This window comes from Phalacrocorax carbo, chromosome 4 (assembly GCF_963921805.1).
Source record: "Phalacrocorax carbo chromosome 4, bPhaCar2.1, whole genome shotgun sequence".
In the NCBI taxonomy this organism is placed as follows: domain Eukaryota; kingdom Metazoa; phylum Chordata; class Aves; order Suliformes; family Phalacrocoracidae; genus Phalacrocorax; species Phalacrocorax carbo.
In genome coordinates, this window is record NC_087516.1 from 3,717,415 (window position 1) to 3,740,624 (window position 23,210).

At 45.9% G+C, this 23,210-nt stretch overlaps 1 protein-coding gene across 1 annotated transcript in view; it reads left to right on the top strand.

Moving 5' to 3' along the window:
• SMOX (spermine oxidase) overlaps positions 1-23,210 on the top strand; it is a 56,655-nt gene that overhangs the window by 20,272 nt on the left and 13,173 nt on the right. The window contains exons 2-3 of the mRNA XM_064448877.1: positions 11,021-11,255; positions 15,805-16,031. Coding sequence (XP_064304947.1) covers positions 11,048-11,255; positions 15,805-16,031 — 435 coding nt within the window. The 5' untranslated portion in view covers positions 11,021-11,047. The remainder of the gene's footprint in view (positions 1-11,020; positions 11,256-15,804; positions 16,032-23,210) is intronic.

The window sequence follows — 23,210 nt, forward strand, 5'->3', positions numbered from 1 at the left end:
ACCTTTTTTTGTTTGTTTTAATCTCCTCTAAACATTCACAAAATTACACATCCTCTAAACATTTCGCAAAAATACAGAGATTTTTCCCAGTTAGCAAATTTTTGGTGACTGCGGAGAGTGGAGGAGGTTTACTGGGGCAGGTGGTTCTGGGAGCCACTGGAACACTTGCTGCAGTCAATGCAAGCTGAACGTCGGTGTGCGGGGCTATGTGTGTATCACGACAAAACATCCTGACGCTTCCTCTTTGCTTGAAGTCAGTATTATTCAGTTCAGTTCAAAATTGTTCACTGGCTGCAGCAGCGGTTTCCTCACTAGTGTATAAATCACATGTGATGCTTGTGTGCTCCTCAACAGGTTCCTTTGTAAAGTCAGAACTGCGGCACCCATTTACAAAGTGAGCTCTGCTCCATCTTTTGGATAGTTTGTCGCCTGAATTTGCCCACCTGCTCCCCTGCCAGCTCTGCAGATCACCTCTCCGCGGGGAGGCTAGTCCGCGTGTGATGGGTATGGAAGCTGGTGGCTTGTTGCAATGCTTCCCGGCCCTCGTTATCTTGAAGACTGAATTATCACAGATGCTGTTTTGTCCGCATTTTCTACACTCCGTGGGCTGCTGGCCTGATCACTCAGGGATTCAGACACCAGCTAGCTATGCCTTTTCTTGCAAGGCAGCTTCAGATAAGCTGCTCAGATAAATCTGGCGGCAAAGGAGGTGCCCGGTGCCTCTAAGCTAGAAGGAGATCTTATCATGGAGCCTTTTCCACCATCTTGGCTGATTCAGAGGTAATTATGAAATGTCAGATTTGATGACATTTGATTATTCTGTCTCCCCCGCATTTTTCCTGGATGATGGTGTTGTGGGCAGAGGCAAAGGGGACAGCTGTCTTGGATCACGCTTATGAAAAATGTTGTTTCTCAGAGCATTTTGTTTTTGTTGAACTTAAACATTTCTGCTTCCTTTTCTAGGCCAGCAGTGTAGGACCACAGTGTGTGCTGTGGTTGGAGCCTGTAGCCTGCATAAGGTCTGATGGCCTCAGCTTTAAGATCTAACAGCTTCGGGCTGTTTCTCATTCATAACTGGTGGAGTAGTTTCACAGAGGTGGCTGCAGGTGGTGATTTTGCATGGCATGGATAGGTGAAGAGGCTTGCCCGTAGACCATCAGTGGTCACTCTAGGAGTAGGAGTCCCTTATTCATTGTGTGTGTATCAAGCACAGCTTCTTCCCAGCTTGGGAAGAGGAAACAATTTAATATGGCCCCGTCTCTGTCTCCCCTGAGATGTGGGGAGGTGATATATCTGGAAACGTGGGGGGAGGTGAAGATATGGCTTGCAGTGTTTCGTTCCAAGAGTAGGGGCTAGGCAACCCTGCTAAGGCCATCTTCTTGGGCTGGAGGAGACCTGAGCTGGGACAGGCAAAGGTTAATTCTGTAATTTCCCTCTGTCTCTTTTGGCATGTGTCCAGAGGAAGAAGAGTGCCGAGTCAGCCTGAAGGTCTCTGCTGCCTTCAAAAAAAACGATGCCGAGGAGGTTTTGAGCACAAGGCTGCAGGTTTGGCAGATGGGTAAAACAGGAAGCGTTTTGTTCATGCTGCTGTCTACGAGTACAGGTGGTGCGTATTAATGTGCTGCCCGCCTTGATGTCTGATCCAGCTCTGCATTCACCGTGTGTCAGTCATCAGGGTGGGTCAGTAATTTGTAAATGGGGCCTGTAGATGCTCATGTAAGATCAACACTGCTGAACTGCAGCCTTTTCAGCGCCTCAAGCCACATTTGATGGCTTGGGCTTTTACACGGGCAAATTTTAGCAGATGGTAGCATTTATCCTCGGTTCAAACTTGTTTTTCTCTCACAGCCACCCCTATAAATTCCAGCAGCTCTCTGGAAATGGAACCATTTTGTTTCTGCTTCTGCCTGCAGAAACATAAGGCAGGGCATGGGCTGCTCGTCTGCAGCAGGAGTGCTGCCTTGTTTTTGTGAAAAGCTGCCTGGCTTCCTTGTACCACCATGGCAAGAAAGATGAGTGTGGTCAGCTCTCCGTCACCAGGGCTGGTGGGCAAAGGCGGGGCACGCACTCCCAGAATAATCTCCATAATTTTATCAGGCACAGCAGTGAGACTGATGGGCCTGTAGTTGCCAGGGTCATACCTATTGCCCTTCTTGAAGATTAGGACAATGTTTGCTAGCTTCCAGCCAACTGGGACCTCTTCAGATTCCCAAGAGCAGTGAAAAATCATTGAGAGGGGTCTCACTGTGACATCAGGCAACTTTTAAGTACCCTCAGATGAATCTTCTCGGGCCCCATCAACTTACAGGGATCCAGCAGGAGCAGCAAGTCCCGCACAAGTTCAGGGTTTATTAGGAGTTTGTCATTCCCACAGTCACTGTTCACTAGCCCAGGGCTCTGGGGATCCCAAAGCCCATGATCAGTGTTGAAGACTATCTCTGCCTTATCTATGTCCCTGTTTGTGAGGTGCCCATGCTCATCAAGCAACGGGCCAACGTTATTTCTGACCTGCCTTTTGCCATTAACGTATTTTAAAAAGCCCTTTTTATTGTCCCTCGCAGCACTGGCCCGCTTCAACTCCAACTGAGCTTTGGCCACATGAATTTTCTCCCTACAGTGGCAAGCAGCATCTCTGTAGTCCTCCCATGTCGCCTGACCTTGCTTCTACTGGCCATATACTTTCTTTTTTGCCTTATTTCTGGAAAAGCAGGGATCTTCTTCTAGAAATAAGTGAAAAAAGGAAGTATATGGCCAGTATCGTGCTCCTGCAGCTCTCCAGGTAGCTGAGTAAACAAGGTGTGTCTGCTTCCAATGCAATAAACTTCCCGTTGAGCTGCGGACGCAACCTCGCCAGGTTGGTGTTTGCACAACTACTGTACAAAGGCAGTTTCTAACAGCAGGTGTGTTTCACTCACGTATTAGATTGACGTGGAGTACTTAAGCTCAATTAATAATGTTCCTGCCTTCTGCTGAAAGGGTGTCCGTACTTAACCCGTGCTGGTATAAATGGTGATGCTGAAAAGGATTGTGAGTGAGTTTGGTGTGCAACCTGCTGGATTAAAAAGAAGGGAGGGTATGTGGAGAAGGAAAAAAAGAGATGCGTCGTCCAGTCTGACATGTTTACAGCCTGGAGAGCTTGGAAAGAGCATCTTGAAATAACAGGCAGTAAGGATTAATGTGCTTGCTTCTGAGAAGGCTGATGAAAGGGGAAAAGAGGGTGAAGTTACAAAATGCTTGTTTTTTGTGCCAGGAGCCGGGAGAGAACCACAGCTAACAGTGACGGGAGGCACTGGCGACAGGCAGTGCTGGAGCCAGCACAGAAATCTCCTTCCACTTCGTTTTTGTGTCTGCTCAGAGATACGATCTGCTCTATCCTGACCTGTGCTCAGTGGGCAGCCTGAGTCTGAAGCCTGGGAAGGTGTTAAAGGAGACAAAATTGCTGTAACTAAAATAATCCTTCCAAGCACTTCTCTCTCAGCTTAGAAAAAGAGATGCATTAGAGGTGATAATTGAAAATGTTATTGCAGTTGCGTAGGTAAAGGCTACTCACTGCAGCCAGGCAGTTGCTCAGTACAACTACTGCTAGACTGCGTAATGAGTTAATGGCCCAAATGCTGGAGTGTCTTTACACCTGCTAAATAAGGTGCCTTTCTGTTGCGGAGCCTTTGCATACAGGCTCTGCTAATAGTGCTTTCAGATAACCACTCTTCTGTATGCAGTTGATGAAATAATAGAGATTATTACATCTGTTGAAAAAAGGCATTTGAAACTCTGTTTCCCAGGTTTGCTGGGTTTTTTTTTTTTAGTGTTTTCTGATGCCCTGCACTGCGTGGTCTGTGCGACTGGAAACCACCTGCGTGTGCGCTCCGTCTCTGCAACACCACGCTAATGATGCACGTGCTCACAGACCTGCAGTTGTGCATGACGGTAGGTTGCTGAGGTGCAAAGGCCAGAAGTTTTGTCTTGAATGTCCGCCCTGGCCGTCTCCATCGCATAGGCAGGAGCATTCCCAGCACCACAACCCTGTCTTCTGGTGGGACTGGAGTGTAAAATGTCTGTGAGAGATTGGATCCTGATTTAAAAGCTTCAAGCAATATCCTCTGTGTCTATAGTGAAAAGTGTTTCAACAGCTGATTAGCGTCACTTAAAAATAGACATTTCTGTTCTGAATTTTTCTAGCTTCTGCTCTTGGTTGCTCAATCTTGCTTTGTCTCCGCTTAGATTGAATTCATCTTTTGGTGTCAAGTATTCTCTGTTTGTAAACACTTTCAGGCCGTGATGACAAACCTGCATTATAAACACATGTGTATGTAGTGCCCCATCATGTGTTGATAGTATCTTGAATAGTTGCACTTAAAATAATAATAAAATAGTAGTGTGTTTATTTCTTGTGCTTCCAGTTAGTCTTCCAACTGAAATGAAGTCTTGTTTTCGTCTGAGTTCCTTTCAGACACGCACAACATTGTTGTCTAGGTTTCTGATTAAGGATGATGCGTAATTCCCATCAATTAAAAACCTAGAGGGAATAAAGTTCTGGTAAATTTTGGTCGGTTTATGCTGGAGCTGCTTGGTCTGTGCGGTCAGCAGGGAATTTGTTTGTGTTGCTGATGCGTTTCTCACCTTCCAGACTGGCTGTTACGCTTGTTAATGTGGAGACTGTCAATTCAACACTCTACAGAAGGACTAAAAAATTCAGGCAAATAGTGTGGTTAGGAAAGAAAACCGGGCCTCGTGCAGGATAGGATGTGGAAGTGTAGCCCCTGGCTGCCTCTTCTGGAGGTGCAGTTCCTCTCACCCTCATTTTTGCTGTTGAAAGCTACTGCTAGATCAGTAGGTGTGTTGTCATAGATACAAGGTGATCCGCTGAGTGAAGGAGTGAGTGCTGAGGTCCCCACGTCTGCGAGTGTGCATCTCTGGAGGCTTCAGGCTGGACCTGCTGTACTCTGGCCCCGTGGATGCCCCTTAGCGGCTGGGATGTGTTATGGCTCTCCTGGAGTGCATCTTCTAGTTTCATCCCCAGGGAGTGAAGCCCCTTCGATACCGCTGCACAGCACGGATGAAAGCCTGGGAAGCGGAGGTGTTGAGGCACTCCAAAGCAAACTCCTGATCCTAGCTAAACTGCTAACGTAAGAGGACTCAGAAAGGTTAGGTGATTGTTTTAAACTGGTCTGTAAGCTTCCTTTCAGCTTGTCCATCCTAAGATAGGTATGCCAAAGATCAGCAGGATGTGTTACTCCTCCTCTCGTCACCTGAAAAGCTGCAGGCAGCAGATGCAAGTGGGGCATCCAAATGGTGAAATGGGGTCACAGCTGTGGCTCCTGGGTGTAAGACAACCTGCTGTGTGATATGGAGTCTGAGGGGAGAGGAAGGTGGCTTTTTTTTTTTAAGACTAACCATTCCTGGTGGAAAAAACAAACAAACCAAACCCCTCAACCAACCACCAGACAAGCCTTTCAGCACGCAAGCCTTGTTTTTAGTACGTTGCCTTGCCCGAGTCTTTGTGTTACCACAGCTAGGACACTACTACCGTGAGAGTATTTGGGTGAGCTAAGAATAGCAGATTTCCTTGAGAAATGTTTTTGTTTATTTTGGTTTTGTATTTTTAAATTGTCTTGGTGACCTTTTTCTTAAGGGTCCTAGAAGAATAGCCTGATCAGAGAGTATTGTTGTAATAAGGAGGGCAGTTGCGAACTGCCTTAATTCTCTGGCTTCTTTCTTGTAACCTGCAAGGTTTTACTGGCAAAATGAGAAAAAAACCCATAAAGTTGGACGTACCTCTGAACTTTATTGCTGTTGCTGCTGGATTAAGGGAAGAGAAGGCTCGCATGACATTTGCATTCATGCTATTTCTAGGTTGCCATTGTCTGTGGGGCCATTGTAACTTTAAATAAGTAGAAGGCGCTCTGTGTTAAAGGGAATATATCCAGAAAGTATCTTTATTAAAAGGAAAAAACACAGGAATCTGTTCAAAATTATTCTGAAGTTATTGGTTGGATAGCTCTGGTGTTAAGTCACAGAATCCAAGACTGGCAGGGGTTGGAAGGGCCCTCTGGAGCTCATCCCGTCCCACCCCTGCTGGAGCAGGCACCCCCAGAGCAGGGGCACAGGGCTGCGTCCAGGCGGGGGGTGAATGTCTCCAGGGAAGGGACCCCACAGCCTCTCTGGGCAGCCTGTGCCCCTGCTCTGGCACCCGCACAGGGAAGGGGTTTGTCCTCACGTTCAGGGGGAACTTCCCGTGTTCCAGCTTGTGCCCGTGGCCCCTTGGCCTGGCGTTGGGCACTGCTGAAAAGAGTCCGGCCCATCCCCCTGACACCCACCCTTCAGATATTTATAGGCATTGATGAGATCCCCCCTCAGCCTTCCCTTCTCCAGGCTGAACAAACCCAGGTCTCTCAGCCTTTCCTCACAAGGGAGATGCTCCAGTCCCCTGAGCATCTTGGCAGCTCTGCGCTGGCCTTGCTCCAGCGGTTGTCCTGCTGAAAGCTAACAAGGCTCCTCTGTGCAGAGGAGGAGCCCATTCCCGGGGAGCAGCCAGTGAGATGGGTGCGTAGCTAAGATCAGCAGAGGTGGAGGGGTGGGGTGTTCGGAGGATTGAAGAGTGCAAATGCCAGGAGGGGAAACCCATGGTTCTGGGGTGGTAGAATGATGCCTGTCTTAGAAAATACATTTTGGCAAAGATCTGCCCGCTGGAAAACAGCAGTTGAGCTCAGGAATTTTTTGGGGGGGATTGTTTTTAGGGATTTATTTTAAGGTATTTTTTTGAATGAAGGAAACGGACAGTAGAGAGAAGGGGTGAATGAGAGGTAGTGGCACCTACGGAGGCAAGGGCAGAATGGTGATAGAGACTGAAAAAGGGGAGTGGGTCTGGAAGAAGGAGTGATTAAGTACCATGAATGAGTCACTTAGATGTACAAGAGGTAAGAGGATCAAAGCTGTATTTTTAAGACACAAGGAAGAAGTGTATTTGGATTTTTTAAAAATTTCATTTTCTTGTGGCTAGCCAGTGCCTGTTAGCTATCTCACAGCAAAGCTATAAGCAAGACAAAGCAGGGGGAATTCTACTGTTGGCCAAGCTATGATTTAATAATACCTGTGCTTGTAAATGGATATAATCTGTTTCTGCCGCCTCAGAGAGATTCACAGCAGGACAGCTCACACACTTCTCACCCTGTGATTTGAAAAAAAAAACCAACCCAAAGCAAACAAGAAACAACCCTTTTTGACAATCAAGAAAAAGTAAAAAGCCAAACAACCTTTGTGGCAGAGGACGTAGTAATATTCACTGGCTCAAGCCCTGGCCGGTGGCTTGGCAAATACTGAAGGCAGAGCATTGCACGTAATAATAGACTGTGGTTTATGTGCTTGTTACTTACCAGCCTAACAGAGTATAATTGATACTGAAATAAAGCATAGTGGGGGTTCATATATTTTTATTGTCTGTTCATTTCACGCTGGAGCACGTATCCTGGTTGGAGAGCCCAAGCTCTTGCTAAATTTTAATTGCCTTCCTCCACCGATCATACAGTAAAGGTTGTTGGCTAATTAAGGGTGGTTTCTAAATCAGGATTCTGTACACACAAAATAACCTGTTATTTTCTCATCTGTCTAGACAGGTCACCTAATCCAGTATTAAAATGGTGAAACAGGAGGGGAAAAGATTTTCTTGAAGCTTTCATGTGAAGAATTCACATGAGATTGCTGAAGCCAGGATTAGGAAAGCTGTACTTAAAGAACTGAGCTGAATTGCTTCAGTTTCTATAGGGTGTAGATGCTTCTGCAGAAAGTGGTGATTAAAATACATACTTCCAAGTGTTACCTGGAGGCTGGATGAGAAGTGGAGAGTGTTGTAGAATGTCTGTATGTGTTGTAATAAATCCTAAAGACATTTCTAGTACGAAATTTCAGCTGTGGGTTTATAATAGTTTACAAATGAGGAAGGACTAACCAGATTAAGATTTATTTCTTCTCGAAGAAGAGATGACTGGGATCATAGATGAAGGTCCTTAGTACCGGGGAGAGTGTGAGCAGGGAACGACTGTTCAGTGTTTCTCGTAACATGGTTTTGGGGGATGTCCTCAATTTTTATTGGGTAGTGGTTTTGAAACTACCAAAAGGGCATTAATATTTGCGTAAGGTTAACAGACTGTGGAGCTCCTCACCACAAAATTTTTGCTAAGGCCAGGAGCCTGGAGGGATTCAAAAAGAAGTCAGCAAATGCAAGGGGGAGACGTCCCCAGGGTTGTTATACTAAAGGTCTGGACGTTGGCTCTGCCTTGCACTGTCCTTACTGCATGTACTGCTGGCAGCTGGGTACTGCCAGCACAGGGTCATTCCTCTTCGTACTGACCCCGGGCTCTTCAACATGTCTTGCTGTGGTGGTTCTTATATACCCTTTAATAACTGTCCTGCTTTGCCCCTCGTATTCCAGTGGTGGGCTTCCCTGAAGATTAGAATACAGAGATCCTAATGTTAGGGGCCCGTCTTAAAGGTCTTAAAAGAACCGAGAGACATTTCACTTCTTATCTTGTTAGACTAAAAGTCAATAAATTGCCGTGCTTGGGAGGGGAGGTAAAGGACCTGTGATTGACAGGGGCCAAGGAGTATAGTGGCTTCACTCAACCTCAGGAGAAGATGGTAGAAAAACCATTTCCTTGTAGGCAGCCCAGCTCCTTCCCATTGTCCTGCACTGGTAAACAGAGAAAAGCAATGCTTCCTTTTTTTGGTTGTTTTGTTTGGTTGGGTTTTTTTTGGCTAGAACGTTGTCCCTCATCTCTGCCTGTGGCGCGTGTTTGTGTGAGTCTGTTGAGAGGTCTTGTCCTGCATGTCAGCCTCTGGCTGGCGAGGATTTAACCTATGCATCATGGAGCAGTTCCTACCTATCTCCTCCATACCTGGAGTGCCACGTTCCTGATTATCTTAACCCGTCCTGAAAATCCACTTTCAGAGTGGATTAAGATTAAAAAAAGAGCAAAACACTTCTGTCCCAGATAAGGAAAGCCTACAAGAGGAATGAATCAGCATCAAAGCCAAGTAGAGACAAGTCCTAAGGTATCTGCAACTGGAAACTTGACCCGTCTCACCAGCCGCTGTAGGGAAGGAGCTTTGCATCCTCCTCTCCCCTGCCTGCGCCAGATCTTCACTGTTTCTTGTGGAACAGGGAAGAAATCGTTCTCTGCTGTTTTTTCAAACTGTTGTACTGCTTTTGAAACCAGCTTGCTTAGAAGCAAGTCCAGTGCCTGGTTTTGGCTGCTCACAGCTCTTCTACTTGTCAAATGACCGTGGTTTGTGACTCTTTCACCATGGGCTAGAAAGCATTGGATGCTTGACATATTTGACTTCAGCTTGGAAATAACTCTCCCAGCACCAGTGCCTGGCTCCCTGTGACAAATGTCTGCGAGCTGAGATGTGTTGGTCAGGAGATGAAAACAGCGAGATGATTGATGCAATCGCAGGTAGAATTTTTTAGCAGGGCTGCAGCCAGAGCTGGCTCAACGTCACCTGTTCCGTTGTTCAGTGGCAGTTGGAACAAGCTCTGCTGGCAGAAGCAGGGTTTGTTACAGGCACTGTGCTAATCTTTCTTGCAGGTGAGCCCAGATAGGGTGGATTGAGCTGAAGTTGTTCCAGTTGAAACTAAACGTTGTCAAAATAGTTGTCAAGAGCTCCTGTAGGAGCACTTTACTTGTTATACCACTGCTTAAAGCACCGTGGACTGTAGTCACCTCTGTTAAAGAGAGCAGGAGAAGCTTGGCTAACATAAATACACGCTTTCAAAACCCATAGCAAAAAGGACTCTCTACTATTGCTTTGTATTTCGTCAGTACGCATGATCGTATACTGCGGTAGTCCAGTGGTATCTCAAGTGCAAAGATTTGAGTCTTCTGGTGATACAAGAGAGAAACAGGAGTCTTTGACAGGGGCGAAGGGTTGGGCAAATGGGAGAAGGACTCAGAAGGTGTATCCAGCAGCTTCGCTGCAGGTCGGGGCAGCATCCTAGCTCCTTGGATTTCTCTGCAAGTCAGGACCAATGTCTTCTTGGGCCTAGTGGAGTATGGGTCTCTGTACCGTGTTCCTTCGTGCTCTTGAGGGCAGGTGTGAACATCCCCAGAACCAATGACAAGACGTTGACATTCACGTATAAAGTCATCCTACGTTGGTGATCCCTCGTTAGGGTTTACCTTGACCATGGGCTCAGGCCATGCACTAAAATAAGGTGATGGGACCTGAGAGCTAAGGGTATACACAGTTAAAAAGATGGCTTCTAGGAGTTTGCAAATTAAAATAGGGTCCTGCTTGGAGGAGCAGCTGGATGCATTGGGTAGGTGGGGGTAGAATTGGGCTGGTCAGGACTGGCATGAGTTTGAACCTCTCTTCATCAAAGACTGAGGGTGATCCTGATGTGGTAGGACAGCGCTGGCTCCAGGGGCTGCATCGTGTGGCTGTGAATGTTTGAACTGGCCCTTGTTGGCTTTCAGCAGTTGAAACATTCTTCCAACTCTACCATTTCTGTAATGATTGGGTTGATATCTGATCTCCATGCTTTGAGCGAAACAATCTTTACCTAGTCCCGTAGTTATACGATCTGAAGCTTATGCTTTGTGGTTGCCACAGAGGCAAAGTTGAAGCTTTATGGCTGTGTTGTGGAGCTTGTTGGCACTAAGCGCATGGTTTTTTTTTCTTTTTTAAAGTCTTTACCACAAAATTGCCACTTTTGGAGGTTATATAAAGAGATGGGAGTTTGAAAATCCTTTGACTTCTCTGGAAATAGTCTACATGGTTCAGGAGGGTGGAGATGCATGGAGTTTCCAGTACTGGTGCTCCAGGCCAAAAAGTTGTTGCATCCCAATTTGACCTCAGTTATCCTTACTATGCATCCCAGTTGAAGGCTGGGTCTAGAACACAAGTTTTCTTTCTTTCCTGCTGGACTTTTTTTTTTATTGTTGTAAACTTCCTTAGGATTTTTAACTGCAGAGGATAAGTTTGAGCCGAGTTCTCTGAACACGCTTGTTTGCTTTTTCCATAGGTTCCTTAGAAAGCGAGCTTGGACGGCATGCAAAGTTGTGAAATATCTGCAGACAGCACGGATGATCCTCTTAGTAGTGGCCTACGGAGAAAACGACAGCCTCGAATAGTAGTTATCGGTGCTGGGCTTGCAGGCCTGTCAGCAGCAAAAGCGCTCTTGGAAAGCGGTTTCACGGATGTAACTATCCTTGAGGCGACTGACCGAATTGGAGGCCGCGTGCAAAGTGTGAAACTTGGTAAGAGCAGCATTTTGGGAGTAATGCGTTGGGCTTGCTTTATTCTGCTGGCAAGGCTTTGTGTTGTCATCAGGGTAATTTGGCCTTGGAAATGTGCTTTTTCAGTCAATGTGCACGTGCAAAAGGTTATTTGAGGTGTGACGTTGTCGGAAACAGAAATCCTTGGGCTCCTTTCAGGGTGGGTGGGTGAATCTGAGCATCTCGTGCATCTTTTCCGAGGTGGGGCGGCTCCAAACCCGTGTTTCTATAAAGACCTTGGTGATTGTTTTCATTCGTACAGGAAGAGCTCTGCGTAACAGGTCTGTGGCAAGCGTTCTGGGATTAAAGAACTGTATTGAGAGAGCTTCCACCAACGTTTTCAAGCTTGACTCATGACCTGGAGCAGCCAGTAAATCTCCTGGCTAGTGAACGGCCATTTCTCAGTGGCTTGCATCACTTGCAATGGGGCAAGCTCCAAGCTATTCTGTTTCACAAATAGCCCCATTCATTTCCTTAGAACTAATTCACTGCGGAGGGCACTGCCCACTGTGAATCAGGCTGCTGGAAAAACCTCTCCAATGTATTCTTTCATCCTGATTTGCAGCTTTCCTACCTCTATGGCTTCCTTCCTCAGCGTGTAATCAAGGTGCAGAGACTGGATATTTTAATCCCGTGTCAATTGGAAGGGCCTGTAAAATCTCTAAATGCAAAACTACTGGAACGAACGTTACCCTTTGCTGCACCGTAGTCAATGAAACTTCCCCTGGTTTCTAGAAGGGCATTGCCTGCCTCTTCTCCACAGGAGGCAAAAAGCTCTTCACTTTTACTGAATTGCCTTCCTGATTCCAATTAACTAGTTCTGTTTCTGATCCCTCTCTCTGTATTTATTAACTCTGGCGTCTTGCTGCCCTCCTTTCTTTTTATTTGTCGGGTGCTTACATCACTTTCTATATTTTACTCGATAAGCTCGCCACAGTAAATAAACATCAGTCTCCTATGAACTTTCAGAAGGGAAATGAATGAAAAGGCAGTCGGAAAAATCTAATCTCCAGGGTTTGAATAGGGCACTTTACTTTCTGCTGAGAGTTGGCATAGAGGTTAGAATGGGAAGTGTGTCCTTTACTCACAGTACATTGCATTAAAAATATCCTGGATCATGTCTGCGAGAGGAGGGAAGTGTTAAAGACTTGAAACCTTTAGGGAGCGATGTAGCATTTTGTCAATGCACCTGTGAAATAGTTTTGTTGCACTAGTGTTGGGATGAATCCTCTCACCTTTGGACACCTTCAGCGGTTACTCGTATCCTTGCCTTTGCAGGGAATCTACCTCCTGTTTGTTAGCGCTTCTTAACTAACGTGAGGCAAGAGCAGGCTTTTCAGTCTGGTGGAGATCTTGCAGTTTGTAGACGTAACTGTTATCTGCAGAGCAGAGGATTGGAATCCGAAGTCTTGATCTTTTAATACATTTCTGAAAGCTACAAACTGTCTTTTCTTATCTTCTGCAAACCGTCAAAGTAACACTCTGTGTGTGTAGACTGCGGTTCTCTGCCAAGGTGGGTCCATGTTCTGGTCCCTTGTGCACTTTGCAGGTTCACGTGCCCTTTAGCCAAAGGATTTTGGAGCTCTGTTGGGTGGTGAAATGCTCGGAAGCAGCTCCAACTCAGAACCTCCTTATTCCCTGGTACAAGGGCAAAAGGGCAGCATGGTCCTGGGCTGCTTTCTTCTTCTGCACCGCCCTGAGCAGCAAGGTTGCCCCTGGGGCACGCGAGACCTGCTCACTTCTCAGAACCGGCTACAGCTTGCAAAAAAATGTTACAGAAGTGGTTCTTCTGGGTCTTCAGCATATGACCCTTTTGATCCGCTTGTCTAAATGGCATTTAAATGTTAAAATTCTCTGGCCACTCCCGTCTGCACACTCCTCTACAGATCTGATTTAAATCATCACCGGAGCTACGGTGGCACCTTCTCGGGGTTATATCCTCATACTTCCACTCGCACTGAGCCGTGCTGCGCCTTGCGGGGGACAGTGTTTTCCCTCAGCTGCACAGAGCATATTGCTACTCAGCACAGGGGAATAATTTGGGTTTCCAGAGGTTTGGTTCATTGTTTCTAGCGCAGGTGAGGCAGAGGGTTTGTGCGTTTGTGTACTGTAAGTGTGTTTCTTGTACGTGATCTGTAACATCTGTATCCACTGCAGATATTTCACGACAGGATGCCCAAGAAATAGTCAGGGCTGCAAAGGGAAATGTGAAAGTTCCCGTGCGTATTCAGAAGGCTTGATACGCAATCTGTGTGTTCCTTTGGAAGACTGCTGGTATGGTATATTGTTGTGTGTAGGCCTGTTCTGACTGCTGCTTGTCTCTCAGTGATTATATTCATAGCATAGGAAGCAGATTTTTCTTTTCTATTTTTTGATGTATTGGATGATTCATTCAAAGCAGATTAACATTGAAACTAAAATCTTTTATGGTCCTGAAAGTAAATTAGCTATCTCTGTTTGAAAAGATGCTATTTATTTTTACACTTCTAAGGAATTTATCGTGTAATGTACACGAGTTAACAACTGGTGTATCTGCTTGGTAGTGCTGATGGAGAGTTTCTAAGTATTACAGACAAGAATGACTATTTTTAATTTGTTGGCATTTGATTATATTCCACACAGCTACTGGAAACATGAGAGCTTGGGACACATCGTAATTGTTACCGAGCACGAATACAGCGGGACTTGCTGGCATATTTTTTTTCTTTCAAGGATCAGGTGCCCCATAAATAAGAGCTATATATAGGCAATTGTTAGTATAGCAGAGAGCAAGCCCCTGACACAAAGCAGCAGGCAGTATTTCTGCTGCTGATCTGGCATGTGGTGACTTGCAGGAGGATTGCATTAACAAGGTGACTGCCACATGCAATATTTATGAGCTTTGTACCTGTGGCTGCCAACGTACAGCAGTCATTTCCGCTAGGCTGGGTGCTCTGGGAGTGTATTGGAGTTTGTGGCGCCTTAAATACGCACACGTTTGTGACTTGATGCCGCACGCTCTGAAGCACATGCTTTGTTTTAGGTACACATAGAAATCTTGTGTACTCTCGAGCCCTGTAATGCATGTTTTGAAGGGCAATCAGCATGCTCCTTAACGATGAGGTGGCCGTCTGCTTGAAAAACAAGGTATGTGGAGCTTCCCTTGGAGGCAGCGTCTCAGCAGAAGAGCAGCATTTCCCGAGCCTTCACCCATTAAACTTGACTGCATTATAGCACAGTGCTGCAGTGTCTTTCTGTCTGAGCATATATTTACATGTTAAGCAGTATATGATGACTGGTAACTGCATGATCTGTTCTTCATCAAGCAGGGTCCTATTAACTATCCCACTTAATCAGACATTCCCACACCTCTGCAGAGCGAGCTGCTCAGCGTGGTGCTGGCTGGGATGCTGGGGGAACACAGCTTTGTCAGACTTCAAAACAGCTAGCTTTGGACTTCTGAGAATCTGTAAAAATGTGGGTGGAGGACATCATCCAAACTTATTTTTAGCACCTTCTTTCAGCTGCTGAACATCTCCCTGTGCTATCGGCCTAGTCGTGGCAGCGCTGGCTTCGGAGGGGTCAGAGCCCTGGTGCAAACCCCGGTGGTTTTAAGGAAGGGAGAGAATGGGGCTGACCAAACTCTTTGTGTTTTCCAGGCAGAGAGTATAGGTGATGAAGACTAAGTGTGTTGGGTGTTTAACCTGACAGTGCCTCTTTTTAAAGAACCTGATTTAAATTTTCAAAGGCGTAAATAATAGAATATAACCTGTTTACTCATTTGGGGAATGGAAATGCATTTTTGTATTGCATATAATCTGAGGTATGTTCGTAAATAACTTATATTTTTAATCACAGGATGAGGTTCAGTGTGCAGGCCAATGCTGCTGTCCCAGGGTAATCCAAATTTTCCTACATCTCCCTGCTGTAGATGCTTTTGTTCTTGTGTCTGGGTATCCATCCCCTTCTCTTGGATGCAGTGGATATTTGAAGTCTTTAGGTACTCTGTCCTTTCCCTACAACTATAATATTTATGCGAGTGTCCTTATATGTCCTTTTTGCAATAGTGCAGCGTGGCTTCTTACAGCTCTTTTCCTTCGCGCACCCCCTTCGCTGGTACATGGCTTGTGGTGCAACAAGCAGTACATCCTCTGCTGTCTGATCATGTCCTTAAGCGCAGGTTTAGAGAAGGTGATTGAGAAAGGCCAAGTTGCAAGGATAGAGCAGCCAGTAACAGCCATGGTAAGAACTGGCAACCAGTAAGATTCTGAATTTCACCTGAAATATCAAAGGTGTGTCACTGTGATGTATCTATTGGAAACACCCCATCCTTCTAGCACTATCTAAACTGGTATCCCGAAGGACTGGTTTGAAGAACACTGGTATTGCTCTTGTCTAGCAGAGAAAGCTCGCTTAAGTGATGTTCAGGCATGAGTTGTCCTTGGGCAATTGTTCTGCTTTTGCACCCATACGTTTTATTTAGGGCTGACCTTGACAAGCTTTTGTGAAAATGGGCTCCAATAACTAGTTTGCTTGGTTTACTCCCCTGCAGGGCACGCCACTCTTGAACTGGGAGCTACGTGGATTCATGGTTCACATGGAAACCCAGTCTATCATCTAGCAGAAGACAATGGTTTACTTGAAGAGACTACTGATAGTGAGAGGAGCGTTGGACGGATCAGTCTTTACTCCAAGAATGGGGTGGCTTATCATCTTACCAACAACGGGCAAAGGATCCCGAAAGATGTGGTTGAAGAATTCAGTGATTTATATAACGAGGTTGGTATTCAGCTGCTTTGTCAGGTTGTAGATCTGCCTGAAACAATGAGACACCTTGACAGTTACAACATTCCAGATACTGGACAAAGGTAGAAAACCAATAATGTCTTTCATTTCTTTGCAAGAAATCAACACTTCGTTTGCTCTCATCTGCTTAACTGTGCCCCATTTGTCCCTGATGTTCAGGGATTAACTCGCTGTTGTTAGGAAGAACAATCTTTCCACATTTGTCATCAGTTTAATCACTTCCAGCAACTATTGCTGGGGAGATCCAGTCACTTGCTCTAGAAAGTGGCTACTTAATTAGAAGAGTAGGGGAGGGATCAAATTACTAAACAAAGTAGAATGCCAAACCTTAGCAACAGCCATTGTAGTCCTGTGACATTTTATTGATGTTATAAATACCGTAGTGTCCTGTGTAATATGCCAAAGTCAGTGCAGTATCGTAGGAATTGCAGGTTTTCTTGCATCAGAAGGAAAAGAACATCTTTTCTGGTGGATTCAGACCAGCGTGGACTTCATGTTTAAGGTTATTTTAACTTCTTTTGAGCAATGTTCAGTGACGTCTTCTGCAGTTCAGTGTAGATGAGGGCCTCAGTGTGTGACAGAAGAGCCAAACAGAAAAAAAACCCAAACAACTGCAGATGCAGAACCTAAATATACCAAATAGAAGCCTGCGAGATGAAATTAAATGAAAATGTGCGTTTAGTGGCAAGATTAATCTCTGCTAAAAAAGCAATGAGTCAATGTTAGACTCAGAGAAAAAAGGCCAAATTTATTTTCATGTAACTCGGCACTGCTGCTGTCATCCTAGTATTTCTTTCAGAGGGAAAATGGGGTGTCTTACTGATTTGTGTATTGAACACATATGGGAGATTGGTATTAGTTCTGTCTGCTTTCAGTAGGAAGACTCAGCCTTGGGTAGAGTGAAGTGAGAGGAGGAGGCTTGCCAAAGTTAATTATAATTATTCCCCACCTTTTTTTTTTAAATGTCACTTATGAAGTACATTTAGGGGGGTCAGTGCAGAGTGTCTAGTCCTCCAGGTAATGTGATCTCTCAGTGGCTTGTATAAAACAGAGCAAAACGCTATCACTTTCATCAGGCTGTAGCCGTGCCTAAAGCCTTCAGATTTTCATCTGACAGTGAACTTCACCAGTATTTGACACTTGGCTAAACACACACTGGATTCAGGTTACTCTTGCTTAAAAATATGTCTAAGAGCATTTAGAAAGCCACCAAGAGAAAAGTCACTGTAGCCTGTAAAGCATTATCAAGAATTGAATGGAGAGCAGAAATGGGGATTTGTTTTTCTGTTGGAAAAGAGTTCTGACGCTGTCCTGGGTCTCTGAACTGGAATCTGTGATGGGATGGCACAAAATCATTTTAGTTTTAGAGAGGGGTTGTAGGAATTTCAAAGAAACCTCATTATGGAAGGAATTTAGCAACCCGTGGCAGGGAGGGAATTCGTCTTGGACAAATGCAGGTGGAGATGATTCATCTGAACCACTTCATATTACTGGACTGAAAACAGGACCAGAGCCAGCCAGGGAAAAAGGCAGGTGAGATGTGTGTGGAGCAAGGTTAATAGCAACTAAGACTAGAAAAGAGAGAGGGAATAAGTGAAAATACTGCAGTGAGCAGCATTATTTATGTAAATGGAACACCGCCAAGCTGCATGCAGTGCTCGGTGATCATCCTGTCTCAAAGATGAGAGGAAAATCTCCAGCAAAGGGAGGGTGACACAGGCTCTGAAATGAGGAGGGAATACAGAGATGAGAACTGCTTAGCTTTTGAGATACAGCCAATAAGATAAAGGCTATAACAAGGTGCCAGTGTTTTAGAAATGCTTAATTTGGTAATTTAAAGCAAGAGAAAGGGGGCAGCCAGTGACATGAGAGAACAACGCATTAAAAGTTAATCTTCTTTATGCAACACATAATTAGCTTATCATTGCCACAGGAGATCTTTCTCCCCAGGAGACAGAAAAGGCTTTCACATTTATGGATAGTAAAAATGTCTACAGCTACTCAGTGCAATAAAAAATATGTAAGGGACAGCTTAAGCCAAGAAGAGGACGTCGGCCAACCTCTTAACTGCTGTTGCTGGGCAGGTGCTTTCTCCGTCTTCCTTCAAAGTGTGCTGGAATCTCTTGCAGGGGCAGCTCGTGGTTTTGTTGAGCTTCTCATTCCAGCCTCTTTGGGGTGGCAGATTGGACAAGCTTTAATGATTTAAGACAGCTGACTGTGGTTTCTTCCCTGTGCTGCACGGGACAAGTAGGAATTAAGGCGAGCTTTGGGATCCCCTGAAAATCTCCAGTTAAAAAAGACTGTATGAAATACAAGTGCCGGGTGGGTGGGCAGTCAGGAGCACGTGCAGCAGGCATATGGCTTAGGGGGCCTTTTCCTCTGGCATGAAGTGCAGAGAATCTTTCTGTTTACACATGCTGACTCTGCCTGGTGCACGTCTGGTTTGTGTTTGTTGAGGCTCCCACTCCCCCAGCATTTTTTTTTGCGTTTTCACTCAAGTCCTTCCATCATTTTTTTTCCATCCTGGCTGGCCAATACTCTCTTGCTTTAACTGGTGGTGAAATGGGTGCTGGGGAGGAACAGTAGGAATTTCGTCTTCAGTTCTGAATCTCTGTTCTTTTGAGGAGGCAGCGTTTTTTCAGAGGTTTTGTTAAAACGTCTTGAAGTTGTCCAGGATAAAAAGCCATTTTACAGATCACCAAATCCTGAGGTCAGGCTCTTCCCTTGCCTACTAGGAGTTCCCAGGTGCTTCTCAGAGCCTTGGGGCAGCCTGCTGTTAGCAGTCCTGCCATCACGCTATCTCATCTCTCAGGCTGCATCTCCCCCTTTAGAAGAGGCTGAGATAGCAAAGCCTGTGACACACGCTGTCCTGACTTGAAAAGAAAAAAAAACACCCAAACCAAAACAACCAGCAACCACATGATGGATGCAAAGCCTAATCAGGGATGGAGCACTGGCATGAACAGTGGAAAATACAGTCTTGAATGAATGGGGCTAAATTTGTCACAGTATCGAATGCCTGCCCTTCCCTGCGCAGCCGGCTCACTTCCCATGCACTCACACACTGCCCTTCTTTCGCTGCAGCTGCTGCTGTGTGCCTGGGCTCGAGCACATGCCTTCAGCTCTGCTTCTGCATCTGCATCTCTCCAGCCCCAGTTATCTTGTCATCTGGACACCAAATTCTAGCGAATGCAAGGTGCCGAGGGTCTCCCTCAAGCGTTTCCCTTGGGTCTGTGGAGTCACTGAAGCTGGAGCCTAGCGAGGTGACGTCTCGCCTCTGTGTGCTGAGTTTTCCTGGTGTGAAAGGCAAGGCACCCCAGTACCTCCAGAGCTTTGCCTCGCCAGTTCATTTGGAAAGTCCTTACGCTTTTTCCAGGCACTTGTCCAATCTTTTTTGGCTGGCTTCTTCTACTTCAATACAAGTTTTGCTTCTTTTGTTTGCAGTAGCCTGAATTTTTAATAGCTGTAGTGATGCCTCACAGAAGCCTTTATTTGGTTACGAGGAAGCCGAGCAGTAAGAGTGCTCAGCTCTTCATTTCTGTAGCAGAAAGCTCCCTATGAGAGGCTGTCTTAACTGAGAGGCTCTTGCACTGGACCGAAGTCAGCTGGGATCTACAACGAGCTTGTGACTGAGCTGACGCAAGTCTCCCTCCGTGAGAGCACTAGGAGACCGAGCAATGCCTGTAAGGAAGGTCTCCAGTCCTGCAGAGCAGCTACCTGGATTTCCAGCCACGCGCTGTCAAGTGGCACTCCGTGAGAAAGGGCATTGAGCCTGCTGTTGGCAGGACAGCTCTCCAGCTGCTGTTGTTTTAAGACTATCCTCCTTAGACAGCGGACTGTGTGGGGCTGGCACTGCTCAGGGTCATCGCCAGTCCACTTGGCCAGTCTCTCCAAGGAAGAGGGCACCAGCATCGGAAGGTTCCCCAGGGTGTGATGATCATGCCACGTATTCATAATCTTCCCACCTTCCTCTCCACTCCTGCTCGGGTAACTGAGGGAATCCTGGGGCTGGGGGAGGATTTTGGCTTCTGCCTGCTTGTACCCCATCCTCGTGACCCTCAAAGAAAAGCGACAGGATTGTGACCTTTGAGGGCAGTGTCTGCAGCTTCAGTGTCTGTGTGTTCGTATAACTGCTGAGAAAATGTGAATAGGGACAATCCATCTCAGAGTCGCTCTTCAGTCCCTGCTAAATCCTCATTTCCCTCTCCAAAGAGGCATTTAAGGCCAACTGCCAGGTATTTGTGAAGGGTGGGAGGGAGGTGGTGAGCTTGACAAGTTAACTGCAGGTGAAAAATCACACTGCTTTGCCTGCCCAAGAATTTCACAGTCCTTTGGCCAGCCTGATTTAGAAAAAGTGCCTGTTTTTACTTAGGCTTTTCAGTAAAGATGTAGTCCCTAAAGACCTGCTTTGCAGGAACCCTCCCCTTAACAATCAGCTAATTAATGGCCTTGTTATCTGTCAGCTTTCTCCTGCGTGCTGCCCAGCTTCTGGGAGAGGGATGCAGCCAAAGAATGACAAAGTTTTCCACCCTTCTCACCCCCACCCTGTCCTGGGCTTCCTGCCATCCCCAATTAAGCTCCAGTGCCTTGCCTTGCATTATCGTAGAGAGCAGGACTGAAGGGCCACCAAGAGTCACCGTTCCCTCCCTGCCCCTCTATTGCACTGACAGATGTCTGGCCTGGTAACAGCATGGACCTATCTCCATCGGGTTTTTTTTTACTAACCGGGGATTAAGTCACTGCAGTTTTTAAGCCAAGTAAGAAAAAGACAATGGTACGGATCGTCACGGATGCCGACAGGAAGGAGCATGGATTGGGATGTGCTTTCCTGACCTCCTTCAGTGCTGAGAAACTTCTTTATTTAGATTTGTTCTTCCTAAGAGACGGCCTCTTCCTGTGGTGGAGCACGTATGTAGTAAACACGTGTAGGTGGAAGCCTGTAGGTAACAGAGAGGACATCCCTGGTTCTCTCATGGAACCCATGTTCTCTGCGGAGACCCCGCTTGTGGGATGCCCCAAAGCTGGTCAGAAAGAAGACAGAAGCTCTGAGCCCAAGTGGAGCCATTTTAGGTTTATGGCTGTTCAAATAAGTCCTTTTAATTTCTGACCTTCAGCCCCATTTCCCCACAGGATTGTACATAAACCCTCAGAATTAGGGATGGAAACCTGCACAGAATGGATAGTCACTTGAGATGTTCTGCATCTTTTGCTTCTGCCGATGGTTCTTGCAGGCAGGCTTCTAGGGCCAGTTGTTCTGCCCGAACCCAGAGGAGCTTTAGCGTGAGAAATGATTAGGTCATTGTGCTGGGATGCGAGTTTGCCAGTGGTAGGAGCTGGGAGGTGATGCACCCTGTCCTTATTTTTAATTCCTGCTTGTATCAGGTCTGTGATAATAGAAAAGGGAGATCGGTCTGGACCGTATATGGTGTAGCTCTCCTTGCTGATGGGCATGGTGCTCTCGGTTTGGATGCATGGATGTTTTGTAGGGTTAACTAGAAAATCAGTAGAATATGTCAGGTGGTTCTTGATGCTACCTTTCTCCAGGCTCTCTGAAGTAAAGCCCACCTGAAGTCTCTCAGGAATCCTTCTTTCATCACATTGTGATGAAATGATTGAAGGAGGATGTGTCTTCAAATCTCACAAATGCCTCATGACTTCAGAGGCCGTGGGTATGATGCTGCTTTCTGTTACTGTGAGCAGTTTCCCACCTGAGGAAGCAAAGCCCAAGTGACTCCAACTACAGACAGTACAATTCTGCTCCTACTTCATTAAAAACCTACCTTAAATGGGACTTTTAGTGAACCTTTTCCATAGTTTCTTATACAGGCTGTGTTCACTGCACGTGTACATTAAAGAATACATGTTGAGCATCTTTTTGATTCTTTTATTATGACAATGTATCTCTTAACGTAGGACTTGCTCTTGTTTCTTCTCTTGCTTCTTTCCTATAACAGCTTTCCTTTCTGTCCATCAAATGTTTCAGCACCCCCAAGAAGAGAAAAGCAAAGAAATAATGGGGTTTCTGAGAAAAAAAAATCCTGATGGTGGATGGGACGACATATGTAGGAAAGAATTTACTTGATATTTACAGCACCGAGAACTGTGCATTTCTGCTTTTCTCTCTGTTGGGCAATGAAGAGTACAACGGTTAATAAAAACATACCCATGGCTCACTTATCCTTTTGGCCAAATGGTAACTGGATTTTAACACAGCTTTGCTTGTCTTGTGAACGCGTTATCTGCTTACAGTGTGCAATCGGCTTATGAAAGCTGAGCTGCATTATGCTGACGCAAGGTCTATGCAGCTTGTACTTGCTGGAAGTGGTTTGGGCCTCAGAAATCAGCCGACCTGAGAACCGTGGGATGTTGAAACTGCCAAAGAGCTTTTGGCATCAGGGAACAGAGAATACACTATTTCCTTTCCTTTGCGGAAAGCCTTCATTTCATATAGGGCACTGGCCTCTGCGTTTCTTGTCTGGAAGTGTCCTTGGAAAGACTGTGTCTTATTCAGTGTCTGCAGTTCTCTTCTGTATTCAGCAGTTCCACTCATTTTTCTTGTGATTACTTCTCTGGTTTTGTAGTTTATTTTCCCCCTTTCACCCTCTTTTTTTAAAATTCAGTTTCCTCCTTATCCTGTACTTGTCCTTATCTACCCTCCTTCCTCCAACCACTCACAGACCTTCTCTCTCTTACTCCTATCACTGCCATACATTTTCCACCACTGCCTCCCCTTCCACATCACCCCTCTATTTTGCCTCCTCAGACTCGCTTTATTCCTAAACCCAAGAGAAAAGCAACCTTCTGGGGAGCATCAAGGTGGGAAGAAACTAAAACACGATGAATTAGCCATGTCAGCAGAGAATGAGAAGCTGTAGGAGCCTTTGAAGGAGAGGCTGCCACTGTTGTGCCTTCTTCCTACCAGGCATTTACTTTTGAGTTGAACTCCTCGGTATGTCTGAATAATCTGGCTCCAAAAAAGGATCATAAATTGGAGTCAAGCCATCTTTGACAGGAGAAACTCGCCAAGCAGGGATCTTGCCTCCCTACTTGTAAGCGTACTGTGTACTTCTGTGGCGTGATATAAATGAGAAGGTGACTCATTCTGGACAAACAAGTTGTTAATGGGATGAGTTGCACTTCTGGGGGGGCATC